Source organism: Amia ocellicauda, chromosome 7 (assembly GCF_036373705.1).
Source record: "Amia ocellicauda isolate fAmiCal2 chromosome 7, fAmiCal2.hap1, whole genome shotgun sequence".
Classification (NCBI taxonomy): domain Eukaryota; kingdom Metazoa; phylum Chordata; class Actinopteri; order Amiiformes; family Amiidae; genus Amia; species Amia ocellicauda.
Window position 1 is genome coordinate 6162886 of NC_089856.1, and position 15724 is coordinate 6178609.

Sequence of the window (15724 nt, forward strand, 5' to 3'; positions counted from 1 at the left end):
GGATCGATTTGGAGTTTGATGGGGTGCTAGAATGTTTCTAAATGTCTTTTACGAAAATAAAAAAATAGAACGTAGGGTCCTGTAGGGTTACATGTTTCTTCCGGGACGTTTTCATCATTTGTGGGAAGCAGGAGAATGGTACCCATTTCAGGGAGCAGCTGTCTACTAGTACAGTCTAGTACAGTAACTGTTACTGTAGTGCAGATGGGCAATGTAGAGTAGCCTATCAACCTGCCTTTTAGATAAAGCAGGACACCAGAGTACAGGGCAAAAACCCACACAACCACAGAGAGAGCACGCAAACTCCACACGGATGGACACCCAAGGCTTGAATTGAACCCGGCTCCCAGAAGCTAGGAGGCAGCAGTGCTAACCACTATCATTCTGTGTATTTTTGACAAGGACAATCATGCAATAATTCTAGAATGTGTCATTTTTTTCACGACCTGCTCCTGCTATTATATACTCCAGTAGGAAGGTATACATTCAACAGGTTCTGTTTATATAACCTATGCCTTTAAAGCTGAAGCTACTTTATTGAAGGAAACCAGGAGTGTGTCTGCTTTCAGGAAACTTAAAAGAAAATGTTTTGTTTAATTATTTAATTAATTTAGTATGGAAATTCTCCATTAATGTGTTAATGTATGATCACACAGACAAATACACACATCTTTATTTTAAGCTATTACAGAATTACATTAGAAGATACAGATTATACATTATAGCAGGCTATTCAACCCATATTAGTATTTTGTATCTAGTAGCAAATCCATCCACAAATGTAATTCAGTAATTTCAGTAAGTGACAGAAAATCAGTGATATAGCATTTACATTTTAAAATCCCATCACAATAATGAAATCCAACTTTGACTTCATTTGAAGTCTTTACAACACTAAAATATGTGATATACATGACAGAATATTGTACCTATAAGATCAGCGCTTCCCCAACAGGAATGTTCTTTACACCTTTAAAGAGCTCCACTGCATAGCCATTAACCCAGGAAAATAAAAATGATCAAATAGTCCCTTTGTGATAAAGACCACTTGATTGTTAAACCCTTTAAACCCAGTACAGAATAAAATGTCCTACAATCATTTCAGCTGATCAGCCTAAAACCAGCCCTCCCAATCCACTTGCACCACAAGTCTCTGGTGCAATCAAGTTCTTAATTAATTACATTTATTAATCATAGAATTACCAGGCTGGATGTGCCAAAATCCTGCAGTGGAAGTAATGTCATTTGACTACCCTTAGACAGTTTTTTTTTTTCAAGAAAGCCCTGGTATGTAACCAAAATGTCATTACTTACATGTCAGTTTCCTTTTTGTTTTGTATTCTACAATCATTTATTTGTATTAGTGTTCTTATTCTGGACTACATTTCCTGACTGATGGCCAATACTGAAAACATGTACATAGTGGTAGGAAAGCAAAGAGGAAACCAAGATGTAAGCAATTGTATTCCATTATTTCAAGGGGGTAGATATAACATATTGAAGTTAACAACACTATTCTACTATTATAGACACTCTTGCAGGGCAGATTCTCAAAGGATCAGGGTTGGTCACAAAGAAACAAGGGCAGAAAAATGGGACTACCCTCTCAGTAAAAGTATTTTTAAATGTGTACATAGGCAGCTTGGTAACAGAATCAGAGAATGACACTTCTCCGCTGTCATAGTTCAGCTGCACCCTGATCTTCTGTGGTTTACTCTTCAGAGTGAGCAGTGTATGTTGTGGTGATGTCAATGCTTTGTATTCGCCATCCCACAAACGTATAACCCAGAATCCTTCTCCTGGGCTTATATTGATGGATCCTTTTCTGTTGATGGATGATTTGGCCACACCCAACATCCAGCATGTTTTGTTCCCCACCTCCACTTCCCAGAAGTGTTTTCCTGATTTGAATCCCTCGGAACCCAGCAGATACACACTGGGGGTAAACCTCTCTGGGTTGTCAGGAAGCTGGTGCCTCTCATCACTATCTCTCACACTGTTTACATCTTTTGAAAGAGAGAGTCTGGGATGTGCTGTGTTGGGATCCAGAGTCACAGGAACTTAAAGACAAAAGAGATAAATAATTAGAAATCAGCTCTTGCTTAGACAAGGGAAGGAAGTTTAAAGTAACATTATTGATTTAGAAAACAAATATAAATACAACAATATATGCAACAGTACATCAATGTTTACTCTGACATTCCTAAGGGTAAATGTTTCAAGCATTTCAGTGTACTTACATTTTGTAGGCACTGTACCTTATCTGATGAGGAGCCTGGATTATTGCCGTTTCTTTAGTGCATCCCTTTTTATGTTTCAAAAGATTGTAAGTTTCCATTTTAACTGAATCAAATTGCTTAACCGCAAAAAGCTGCAAGATCCTGCATGATCATTACACCTGCACACAAGCTAGGCTGCTTGGTCACAAGTCACTCAATTTGCTAGTTTTTGAATTTCCTATTATTGCTTACTTCTGACATGGCTTAACCCAAATGTTGAGTAACAAGTTGGGATCCAAAACTAATTTGTGTCAGGATTGGGGATCAATTCCTCTGGTCATGGTAGACTCATGAAGACTATTATTATCAAATACAGGGATTGTAATTTTCAATTGACTGGTCATTCAAAGCTTTCCCTTAAATCAGGTATATGGCTGACAGTTTTCAGTTTTAAGATTACATTCTAGAGGGTGTTTAATTTTTTGGTAGGTGCAGTTTGTTTGTGATTTTTCTGCCATGTTTTGTGAATCTGTATGAATTAATAATGCTGAATTTTAAAACAAGATTGTATGTGAAAGCCATTCACTTAGTGTCCATGACTCTAAACCCTAAAGCTAGAACTCACACTACACCTATAATTGGTGGGCAGCTCACACTTAATGACCGGCTTTCACCAAATTTATGTATTTTGTGTTGTGATGGGGTGCACACTAGATGATCACTTAAGAACAGGGGGTCACAGACTTAACAACTGTATCTGAAATCCTTTGTCATGGGGATCTCCGACAGCCTCAAAACACCCCAAATCTAGCAGAAACACACGTGATCCATCCAGAGAAGAAGTAAACAAACATGGACCTTGACACTAATGAGCTTGCTGCCCTTGCTGTTTGTGTCTGTGTGCGGACAATCAAAAAAAGCAGAGAGAAAAGAGAATGTGGGTGAAGACATGGCTGAGGAGTTGAGGTCAATATAGCCTGTATGCTCTGAGAGCAGGAGGTGAGTAACAGTTATAGCCTATATCCATCTCACAGTATGAAAATCGCATTTTAGGTATCAATATTTTGTGCAGACCTTGGTCAATTATAGATACTAATTGCCATTTGTATTTGAAAATATTATTTCTGCTGTATTTGAGAATTTTAAATAACCTGCCTCACAATAACTATTTGCATTTGAAGTATTTTGATAAATATGTCTGAAAATCAAATACTCCTGTCATGTTTATTCTTCCTGAGTATCTTTTTCTTATTCAATCATTGCAGATTATAGTTTGATAACATGTTTGATATTATTGTGATGACCCTGATGAGAAAAAGGTTGGATAGGAGGGCATGCGATAGCATTGCAGACCTGCTCACACTACATATTCATCTGTACCAGGCACTCATCCCTACCAAGCTGCTTGTCGTCATGATGGTGGAGATTTGCCGGGATGGCCAAATCAGGCAACATTTTGGCAAAAACACATGGTGTATTAGCTTAGCTGCAGGAAAAATAACCCATCTGATTAGTGGAATGGAAGAATCATTCACTTCCCTCCATAACTCTTACACATGCATGTAGTCACTCTGACTTGTTACTTTCTGATTGACAATAAAATGTTGACAGTCCTACCCCATTGTTCCCCAGTACTCACAGTATTGAACAATCCCGAGCATCTTCTCCCACACTCTGTACTTCAGAGAGCCCAGGTGCTTGGCAACATCTATCAGCGCTCCAGAAACCCACTCGGGATCTTTCAGTGTGTACTGGGCGCTGCAATAATATTCAGAAGTCAGTGCTTCTGTGGGTTTGGATTCAATACAGTAGAAAATGAGAAGACAGGCTGCAGTTTACCTACCTTTGCTTTGTTTTCTTGTAATTCTAAAAAACAAAATGACCAATTAGTTATTATTTTCATACAATTATTAATTTGAGAATAGGAAACAATAATATAAATTTGCATTCAAAGCATTAGACTGTCCTTACTTATTTATATTTTCTTTTTTAAATCCTATGGAAATTCTCTCATAACACTCCCAAAACTCCAACACAAACGATTAACTAACATGTTTTTTGAAACTATCAAATGACAGAAAAGCAGTTCAGGATTACATCTACAGGCATCTGCAGTACTGTCTATCAGAGTGAGAATGGGAACCGAAAACAGGCATTCAGTGCTTATAAGAATTTTTTAGCCAAATAATAACTGCTCCTTACATGTAGGAACGGTGAATCTTCATACCCCATCTCCTGTTCCAGAGTTCTGATTTTATCTGAAAGAAATGATATCTCTCTTGTAATGTTCTCAATCTTGTCCTTCATCATTTGGCTCTTTTGCTTCTTTTCCTCCCTGAGGGCAGCTAGCCTGGCAGCCTCTTCTTTTTGTAGAAACTGGTGCAGTTTCTCAAACTCCTCCTTTATGTGCCTCTCAGTTTCTTGGGCCTGAGTCTACAGTTGAATACAAATATTTAACAATAAAAGTATGTTATATATAATATCTGATATTAATAAATACTTTTATCTGATTAAATTAGGATTTTAAACCCATTACCTTCAGGTGCTCTTGGGTTATGTTCCAGTCTTCCTTAATTATATTAAAGATATTCAACCTTTTAATGAAGGAGTCCAGTGCTGACTTGATCTCTTTCTGAAACAATCAAACGGAAATAATACTTTTAAAATAATTAATGTAAAGGGAAATTGGGTGATTTTACATGCAGTGTTTGTAACTTGTGAAGTGATGATGCACGTACACATTTGTCCCGAAAACTCGGCAGAATCAGGTTTGTAGCAAAAAAAACAGCCACAGAGAAGGACATGTTCAATCCCAAATACTCAAGTAAATGACATCAAAATTATGAAAACAATTGAAAAACACACCCAATTGCCCATGTAAACTCCACCATTGTATACTTTGTACAGTGCAAAGCTATGGTGGTCAGGGATATTTTTCCAAGATATAATTAATCTGTGAAGTTAACCTTTTTATCGAACCTCTTAATCCCATTATTTATTTTCAATTCTGCATATCTATATAAACTGGGGACAGGCTGGTGCAAAACATGACATGATCATTGGAAGGAGTGAAACCAAATAAACCAGATAGTCTACATACCTATGCTATCCAGAATGTGGGTGTAAGTGAGACATATGTGACGTGACAGACTGGAGTATCAAGAAAGACAAAAGTATAAAACACACAGGACTGAAATTAACTAATGTACACTACTGGTCAAAAGTTTATAACACCTCCATTGTTCCAGTTTTTATTGAAATTTACGCAGTTTAATGTTTCAGTGTACTCTGAAATTAAAGCGTAGAACAAATAAACAATTGGAGATAAAAAAATACATCATGAAATCGTTTTGTTGAACAAAATTTAACCCCTTAAGCTGACAAACCCCTCTGGTACCCTTAAAATGTTAAGGCTCAAAATGTTAAAATGGAAAACTCTGTTTACAGTGTACTAAAACACAATGATTTTACATAATTGGATATGAACTTCTCTGTGTTTGATAGAACATCAAATAAAATATACTGGATTAATCATTAGGGTGTTCTGAACAAAACAAGCCTATTTGCAAACTGATCTGTGACCGTCTGAATGAGACCACCGCCCGCCCCCCATCCCCGAACAGACTGCATGTTTACCCTTTATGTATATAACTCTGAAATGTACAGTTTTTGGTAACCTAAACTTTATTTATTTTTTAATCTGTCAGTTTACCGCTTACCTTTGTACCATTTCATGTTATTCACTGGACTTGAACTGCTTAAATTTCAATACAAACTGGAAAAATGGGGGTGTTCTAAAACTTTTCACCGGTAGTGTACATATTTCCTATATTAAATGTAAAATGCACAGCCTCTTAGTGAAAGTGCAAATCTGTGTAGAGTAAAACAAATCAAGTCAGAAATGTGTAAAATGCACTGGATAATGGTTTTAAAGATAAAAGTCACTGATCATTGTTTGTACATCTACACAGGTCAACTGAGTAACACAGAAGCTTCACAGTCAAGCTTAGTAAAAAATAAAGATGATCTATCCAAACTGAAGCACAGATCGAAAATGAACAATTAATAAAATAACAAAAATAATACCATTAATAGTACTGTCATTATATACATTTTAACAGATTGTAGTTAACTAAAATACAACATAAGTGCAAAACAAAGTGCAAAAATACAGTAAGAAAGGCATCAAACTTTACAAATTCAATTTACATAAAACAGCAATTCAAAATATAATACATTTTACAACTTCCAAAATATTTAGCGTCATACCCTATTTAGATTAAACATGGTTAATAGCTTAGCTTTGGATATGACATAAATAATGGTTCCAAACCTTTTTATCTTGAGCTGCCTCCTGAGCAGGGCGCAATTTGTGGTTTTCATGCTTTTTGGAAGTTTGGCAAACAACGCAGACAGGCTCTTCATCATCCAGACAGAACAGCTTCAGTTTCTCGCTGTGCAGACTGCAGATCGCTTCAGGTGCGTTTGGGGGTCTCGTATTTTTCTCCTTCAGGAAGGACTCGGAGAGATCCTTTAAAGGCAGGTTGAGGGGAGACTTGCTGTTTGAAGTCCCATTGCAAATTGGGCATCCAGGAGAACCGATTCTTTTCCAATACTCCTGAAGACAGTTTTTACAGAAGCGATGTCTACAAGGCAGGATGAGAGGGTCTTTATAAATATCGCTACACACAGGACAGGACAGTTCCTCTCCCGAAGCAGATTTTGCTGCCATTTCTGAACAGGGATACAGGTTCTCTACTTCCTTAAATGTAATTTCACTAAGGATACATTCCTTTCACTGAAGGTCAGCCAGTTGTAGGCGTAATTTAGTTTTTCTGCAGTTCCTCCAAAAACTGGTCTGTGCACCTAGTATTCACTGATGCATTAGATTTGCTGAGAGAATGACACACCTACAAAAAATTTTTTTTAATCCGAGAGTATTTGAATTTTCAACAGTATCACAATCCAGCCTTTGAAGATTACTAGTAAGTTATTTATTCACGGATCCTGCTGTTACTTGAAGGATCCCAGGAATACTGCACTGTAACAGTTCATTTGTATGACCATTTCATTCGTCCATTGCTAGATGTCAAATTCCCAATAGATAACAAGAACATCCCCATTTTTTTGCATTTTTTTTTTTCAGCCTTGGGAATGTATCCTAAATGTAGAAAAGACATGTACAATAAATCTTACTTTTTTGATTCCTAAATGATAAGAAGGGTCAATACTTATTCCATGAACATCATGTGGTTACATCAGTGTCAATTTACTACATTGTTTTACAATGTTTCGGTAAATCTTCTAAATTGCACAAACTTGTTCTACAACAGTGAAAGAGCAAGAAGCCTTGAGTCATTTATTGTCTTTTGCTTGTCCTTACTAGTGATTTTTCTTCCCTTTTCTTTTCTTTTTTGCTTGTTCTTATTATGGTTTAACTGCTGACAAAACTTTGCCAGATCATTATTTAAATTATCTATCAAATGTGTATAAATTAAGTGACTGAATAAGTGCATCTTTTCATTACTGCTTCAGTTTTTGTAATGGGGAACTATAGGGAACTTTTGTAATGGTTGTAATTATGTGCTTCATTTCCTTTGATTTATTTATTTGGCTTATTTTAGTATAATTAGCTGATGTTTTATTTTATAAAACAGAGAACTTTCGGCATCTGTTTAAGCATGCAATTCTTACTTAATAAATCAATATAAAGTAGTTATATTAAGTTTTGTTGTATTACTTTTAGTGCATTTTCATATATTTAACATGATAATTTGGGGAATTACATGCTGCAAAACCTTCTTTATTATTTGTAGATATGTTTTTGCCACATGGACTACTTTTACCATTTTTAAAATTGTAAAATTGGGTTCAATTTTACATCTGGGTTTGTATGTGTGATTGACTTTGTGTCATCGTGTCTGTACAATGAAACATCTCACAGAAACGTTTTAGACGAGAGGTAATTTGGGAAAGGGGTTGAGGGGTCAGCTTACAACATTTAAGAGGAATATGTGCTTACCTTGAAGTTCACAATGTATATTTTTACAACAGGTTTTTACTGTAAATGTGTTTCACACACAGTTTACTGAATAGTGAAACATTTCAGGTTCACAAATGTATACTTTAAATAAACATGTGTCTAGCAACCTGTAGTTACCGGCAAACATCTAGGCCTATATTTTCCATTTGGAGCAAATTACAGATGCCATAGTACATATATGGTGAGCAATTTGTCCACAGTGGGAAATTAGGCCCCTAGTGTTCACAATGTTTAGACTGGAACTGTAAACTAATCCTTTTATCTTGGGTATACTTTTTTCGGGGACGTGAAGTGGTAGAAGTGGGATTCAAGTGATAAGTCTGTCACACAAACATAACTACACAGTACTTTTTTGTCTTCACTGAATTCATTAAATTCACACTGCAGAAAAAATAAGACTGTGATAGAGAAGTACATTTTATTTTTCACAATGAATAAACATTAATTACAGCATAAAAGTTTAAAATCTATTGTCAGATTGTCAAGTTAATAAGCTGAACCATTTTTTTAATAATATATTTGAGAAGTGTCGGATAGCATATTGATTAATGAAGTATCACACAAACCACATTTCAGACATAAGCTATGATCCAGTTAGATTCAGGAGGAAGTTCTGCGCACTCACCAAGTATGTCTTTAGCTTTAGCTTTGTGTGATATTCTTGGACTCTTTGAATGAGTTAGACTCCCATCGCTTTGGCCTTATGACCTTAACAGGTAGGCCTATCTTCTCGCCAGGACCAATGGGGTCAACCTCTTATCCAGACTCCTCTGAGCTCATAGTAACTTCAATCAGTAGGGTGTTCAGTCCTGTCTTGATGAATGAGCCATTTGGTATGTTGAGTCTTTAGAGCATGCAGGTGTATTTCTCTCTTTTTTATTATTTTAATGGAAAAGTTTAAAAATACTTAAAGCATTTAAACAGTTGATCAGGTAAATTAATATGATTTGTCTCTTACAATGAGTAATATTAGGAATAGTCCAATACATTTCAGCAAAACTTGAAAGATCTTCAATCTATTTTGTTTACTTTTACCTCATATTTTAACTAAACTGTTTTAATTAAAATTAGACAAAAAATAAAACGGTATTCTCAGTCTTTTCAAAATTCAAATCACAACTTCATTATCAATTTTTTCCTCATTGCAACTACATATAGTAAACCACTCACTTTTTCCTTTCTCCTTGTGCCTCAAACTGTCGTTTTGTATTTTCTTTATTGACTTCCAGTGGGGTTTCATTGCAGCTAGAAATTTGGAATGTATATTTACATATGCCTTTTTTAAAACATATAGATATTAAACTTAATCTGAATGTATTGACAATTATGCAATTCCACAAGAATTGATCTGCGTTAGTGTTTTAACAAACCAAGTATTAAACAAACATCAGAAGATGTTTCAATATTTTGAATAACATAAGGGACAATGGGTAGAGCTTAGCTGTCTACATTCTTTTAACAACGATACCTTCCGTAGACTCAAAAGGCCATTATGGGGGTTCCAGTCTAGGAATACAGGTAATAATTTTTGACTCCATTAAAACTCCATGTAATTGTGATTACAATAATAAAAAAAAAAATCTTAAAGGAAAAGCAACACTAACCTTAATAACTTGTATTTTCTGTAACATGCTGCATGTTGTTGAATACTGTCTGGTGATCTGGGTTGTACATCACAGCAACGGATTGTGTCTGCAAAGAGGAGGTCTTGTAATCATGGATCAAAAGCAGTAATGGGTGTTGTAATCCAGTGCAACTCGGGTTGGCTTGTGACTGTTACAATGTTCCCACATTTTCAGCTTCAACCACATCACTGGGTAGTTTGTTCCAGATTGTGACAACTCTCTGTCTGAAGAAATGTTTCCTGTTTTCCGCCTTCAATGCCCAATTTCCAATTGTGTCCACGAGTGTGTGTGTCCCTGCTGATCTGGGATATCTCCTCTGGTTTGATGTGGTCCAGACAGAAATACTAAAAGCAGATGGGGAACACTCGTCCTTATTTCAATAAAGTGTCCTTCACAACCGTATCCACGCTCTGTTCATTTAAGTACAAATATAACCCTGGTTCCCAGTACCAGCCTCCTCGGAGCCTCTCACCATTAATTCGCTCCGCCGTTTTGCTCTGCACTGGATCCTCGGGTCCTGTCCAATTTCTCTCCAATGATTGGTAATCCACCGAATTAACTTTTATCACAAACACTGCTTCTCTGCCGTCTTCTGCTGCCTTCTCTCTTGCCTGGGTCATTCAGGATTTACGGCGACTCTGCTGCTTGCTGGCCCAGGTGATTTGTTTGTTTTTAATTCTGCTAGTCCCTTTAGTACCTCCTCCTCATTTATCCTGATCTCTCTTAGGGTTTGACTGCACTGATTGTTAACCTGTGGCATGTTATCTGTTCTTTCTTTTGTAAAAATCTTTTTTTTTTTTTTTTTTTTTGCTGTTATAGTATTGAAAAAACTATTTGGATTAGTTTTAGCTCCAAGAGCTATGTTTTTCTATTTCCCTCTTTGGTTTCCTGATCCCTTTCTTAACATCTCTTTGCAGCTCAACATATTCTTTGTATTTTGTTTCATACCTATCCCTTTTGTATGCGCTTCTTTTTTGAAAGAATGCCTCAAAGCTATCCATATTGTGATCACAGTTTGCCATTGGTTTTCTAACTAGTGTCCCTCTGACTCTATCTTGGTAATTTGAAAAGTCAATGTGTGCGCTCTCTCTGGTTGGTTTCCTGACAAATTGAGTTAGAAAGCAGTTATTTACTATCTCAACCATTTCTATTTCTATTTCTGTAGTCCAAACTGGGCTTTCTCAGTCTATGTTTGGGAAATTGAAATCCCCCATTATAACACCCACATCCTTGCTACATGCAGTCCGGATTATACTGTACAATGCAACATCTTGCTGAATATCTGAGTTGGGTGCTCTGTAACACACTCCTACCACTAGTTCAAGAGTTTAACCCTCAAAGATTATATTTTGTTACTAGGATCTAATTTGAGTTCGTCTGCCTCAGTGTCATTTTTGACATATAATGCTACCCCACCACCTCTTTGATTTTGCCTGTTATAAATTAACCCGACAGCAGATAACTGGTTATACCTGAACCTTTCCCTTGGTTCTCTTTCCTTAGTGGAACATCTCCCATTGTCAGAACTCCCTGCCCCCCTGGTCCCTAGTTTAAACAATTACTCTGCACCAGGGGTGTAAAGTAACAAAGTACAAATACTTCATTCCTGTACTAAAGTATGTTTTTCGAGTATTTGTACTTTACTTAACTATTTTATATTTGTGGCTACTTTTACTTTTACTCCACTACATTTATGAGCAAAATAATGTACTTTTTACTCCACTACATTTCCCACAGGCGATTTGTTACTGGTATCATAATTGGAGAGAGGAATTACATACATCTAAGTGGAACTAACATGTTTCAGGTTTGCTAGATACTTGTGACCAATCACGCTGTAGCAGTGCTGTAGTGAGCCAATCAGTGGGATACGCGGCTCAAATCCTCTCTCATCCATTAGCACTTTCATCACTCTTTCTTTTCCTGATCAAAGATGGACTTGAACCTGCGGCCATTCCAAAATACTCCACACTGAGCGACACACATTATAACCTTTCAGAGGCAGGTTCTCTATTTTCTGAAGGACCCAGCAGAGTGAGTTATTGATTGTTCTGATGCATGCATTCGTCAACAAAGGCTGTTTTTGAGCATTCAGGGGCTGTTTTAGGTGTTTGAAAGAGGTTAGCCTACACTCTCCCTAATTTGGTTCATGTCTCCGACCTTAACAGTTTAATAAAGTTAGTAAATCGCATCCTTCTAAAGTGCTCGTCATGCGTCAGAAATGAATATAAAGTGTGTTGGTTAAATTTGTTTTTAATTTTACATATTAACTAGATAATACAGTTGTATATGAGAAAAGGTCCCTAAATCATGTCCATAGTGATGTTTGCACTTAATATAAAACAAAAGTTTTTAAGATGGCGTGCGTAATGACAACACATTTGTATTTGTATTTTAACAGTGAGAGACGGAATCACAACAAAAAAATCCAGAAATACGCATTTCAAAAAAGTTATAAATTGATTTGCATGTTAATGAGGGAAATAAGTATTTGATCCCCTATCAATCAGCAAGATTTCTGGCTCCCAGGTGTCCCTTTAAGAGAGTGCTCCTAATCTCAGCTTGTTACCTGTATAAAAGACACCTGTCCACAGAAGCAATCAATCAATCAGATTCCAAACTCTCCACCATGGCCAAGACCAAAGAGCTGTCCAAGGATGTCAGGGACAAGATTGTAGACCTACACAAGGCTGGAATGGGCTACAAGACCATCGCCAAGCAGCTTGGTGAGAAGGTGACAACAGTTGGTGCGATTATTCGCAAATGGAAGAAACACAAAATAACTGTCAGTCTCCCTCAGTCTGGGGCTCCATGCAAGATCTCACCTCATGGAGTTTCAATGATCATGAGAACGGTGAGGAATCAGCCCAGCACTACATGGGAGGATCTTGTTAATGATCTCAAGGCAGCTGGGACCATAGTCACCAAGAAAACAATTGGTAACACACTACGCCGTGAAGGACTGAAAACCTGCAGTGCCTGCAAGGTCCCTCTGCTCAAGAAAGCACATGTACAGGCCTGTCTGAAGTTTGCCAATGAACATCTGAATGATTCAGAGGAGAACTGGGTGAAAGTGTTGTAGTCAGATGAGACCAAAATCGAGCTCTTTGGCATCAACTCAACTCGCCATGTTTGGAGGAGGAGGAGGAATGACCCCAAGAACACCATCCCCACCGTCAAACATGGAGGTGGAAACATTATGCTTTGGGGGTGTTTTTCTGCTAAGGGGACAAGACAACTGCACAGCATCAAAGGGACGATGGACGGGGCCATGTACCGTCAAATCTTGGGTGAGAACCTCCTTCCCTCAGCCAGGGCATTGAAAATGGGTCGTGGATGGGTATTCCAGCATGACAATGATCCAAAACACACAGCCAAGGCAACAAAGGAGTGGCTCAAGAAGAAGCACATTAAGGTCCTGGAGTGGCCTAGCCAGTCTCCAGACCTTAATCCCATAGAAAATCTGTGGAGGGAGCTGAAGGTTCCAGTTGCCAAACATTAGCCTTGAAACCTTAATGACTTGGAGAGGATCTGGAAAGAGGAGTGGGACAAAATCCCTCCTGAGATGTGTGCAAACCTGGTGGCCAACTACAAGAAACATCTGACCTCTATGATTGCCAACAAGGGTTTTGCCACCAAGTTCTAAGTGGAAGGCGTCAAATACTTATTTCCCTCATTAACATGCAAATCAATTTATAACTTTTTTGAAATGCGTTTTTCTGGATTTTTTTGTTGTTATTCTGTCTCTCACTGTTAAAATACACCCACCATTAAAATTATAGACTGATCATTTCTTTGTCAGTGGGCAAACGTACAAAATCAGCAGGGGTCAAATACTTTTTTCCCTCACTGTACTTCCACCTATGGGGGGAAAGGCTTAATTATTTATTTAAAAAACACACAGTTAAAAGAGACACAATAAAAAAATGCATTGTTTTACATTTTGTGCCCTACATTTACTAAACTTGTGATACGCTCAGTAGCCAGGCTCTCGGCTTTCCCTTTCAACAAACTGACTCCTTCCACACAACACTATATTATCTGTAATAGTTTAGTTCTTTTGACAAAATAACTAATCTAATTTATTTTAATTAAAATAAAAAAAAATAAAAAATGTTGTATTGCATTAGTATTTGCATAAGTATTCACTTGCATAAGACTTGCACAAGTATTCACCACTGAGAATGGATTTAATTGGGATTCTCTCACTTTGATTAACACCACATACACCTCAAAGGTGCAACATATTTTTTTATTGTGAAACAAAAGTTAATTAAACATTACAAATAAAATTAAAAAATATGTTAGTTGTGTAAGTTTTACCCCAATAACTCAATACTTGCATGAACCACCTTTGGTAGCAATTACAGCTGCAAGTATTTTTGGGTAAGTTTCTCCCAACTTTGCACATCTGGTTCCAGTACTTTTTGCACATTCTTCTTGGCAAAATTGCTCAAGTTCTCTTAAGGTGGATGGATACTCTTGTTTAACAGCAATTTCCAAGTGTTGCCGTACATTCCCTATTGGATTGAGGTCTGGGTGTTTGACTGGGCCATTCTAGGACACTCAGCTTCTTGTCTTTAAATCGCTCCAGTGCAGCCTTGGATGTATGTTTAGGATCATTGTTTTGCTGAACCACCCTAGTCCCCCAATTTCCTATATTTGGCTTCTTATATTTTGACAGTGCACAGGTGCCTATGGGTAGCTTTGATATACATTCCTGTTATTGAAATACGTTATGAAAGCAATGTTCCCAAAGTCCCCTTTGTGTATCTCTATTTCAGATAACATGGGTTGCATACACAACTTTTTTTGTCCTACTCCCAAACCATACGAACTGGTTTGATTCGGTGAACTCTCAGAGTGACATTGCCATATGAAATACTTTAATCTTTACTGCTTAATACTTTATTGTAATACACTTGTAAATACACCGATCAGCCATAACATTATGACCACTGACAGGTGAAGTGAATAACACTGATATTCTCGTTATCATGGCACCTGTCAGTGGGTGGGATATATTAGGCAGCAAGTGAACATTTTGTCCTCAAAGTTGATGTGTTAGAAGCAGGAAAAATGGGCAAGCATATGGATCTGAGCGACTTTGACAAGGGCCAAATTGTGATGGCTAGACGACTGAGTCAGAGCATCTCCAAAACTGTAGCTCTTGTGGGGTGTTCCCAGTCTGCAGTGGTCAGTACATATCAAAAGTGGTCCAAGGAAGGAAAAGCGGTGAACCGGCGACAGGGTCATGGGCGGCCAAGGCTCATTGATGCATGTGGGGAGCGAAGGCTGGCCCATGTGATCCGATCCAACAGACGAGCTACTGTAGCTGAAATTGCTGAAAAAATTAATGCTGGTTCTGATAGAAAGGTGTCAGAACACACAGTGCATCGCAGTTTGTTGCGTATGGGGCTGTGTAGCCGCAGACCAGTCAGGGTGCCCATGCTGACCCCTGTCCACTGCCGAAAGCACCTACAATGGGCATGTGAACATCAGAACTGGACCAAGGAGCAATGAAAGAAGGTGGCCTGGTCTGCTGAATCATGAGTTCAAGGTGTTGAATTGGCCTCCAAATTCCCCAGATCTCAATCCAATCGAGCATCTGTGGGATGTGCTGGACAAATAAGTCTGATCCATTTAGGCCCCACCTCGCAACTTACAGGACTTAAAGGATCTGCTGCTAACTTGGTGCCAGATACTACAGCACACCTTCAGAGGTCTAGTGGAGTCCATGCTTCGACGGGTAAGGACTGTTTTGGCGGCAAAAGGGGGATGGACCTACACAATATTAGGCAGGTGGTCATAATGTTATGGCTGATCGGTGTATGTGT

General features: G+C 37.8%; 1 protein-coding gene across 1 annotated transcript; it reads right to left on the bottom strand.

Annotated features, from left to right (window-relative positions):
* Nucleotides 1–651: 651 nt before the first annotated feature.
* On the bottom strand, nucleotides 652–6996 carry LOC136752627 (zinc-binding protein A33). The gene is made up of 6 exons (XM_066708111.1): nucleotides 6553–6996; nucleotides 4756–4851; nucleotides 4422–4652; nucleotides 4063–4085; nucleotides 3859–3977; nucleotides 652–2060 (listed from the first exon to the last, which is right to left on the bottom strand). The coding sequence occupies exons 1-6, from the start codon at nucleotides 6949–6951 to the stop codon at nucleotides 1513–1515; spliced, it is 1416 nt and encodes a 471-aa protein (XP_066564208.1). The 5' UTR covers nucleotides 6952–6996; the 3' UTR covers nucleotides 652–1512.
* Nucleotides 6997–15724: the final 8728 nt, after the last annotated feature.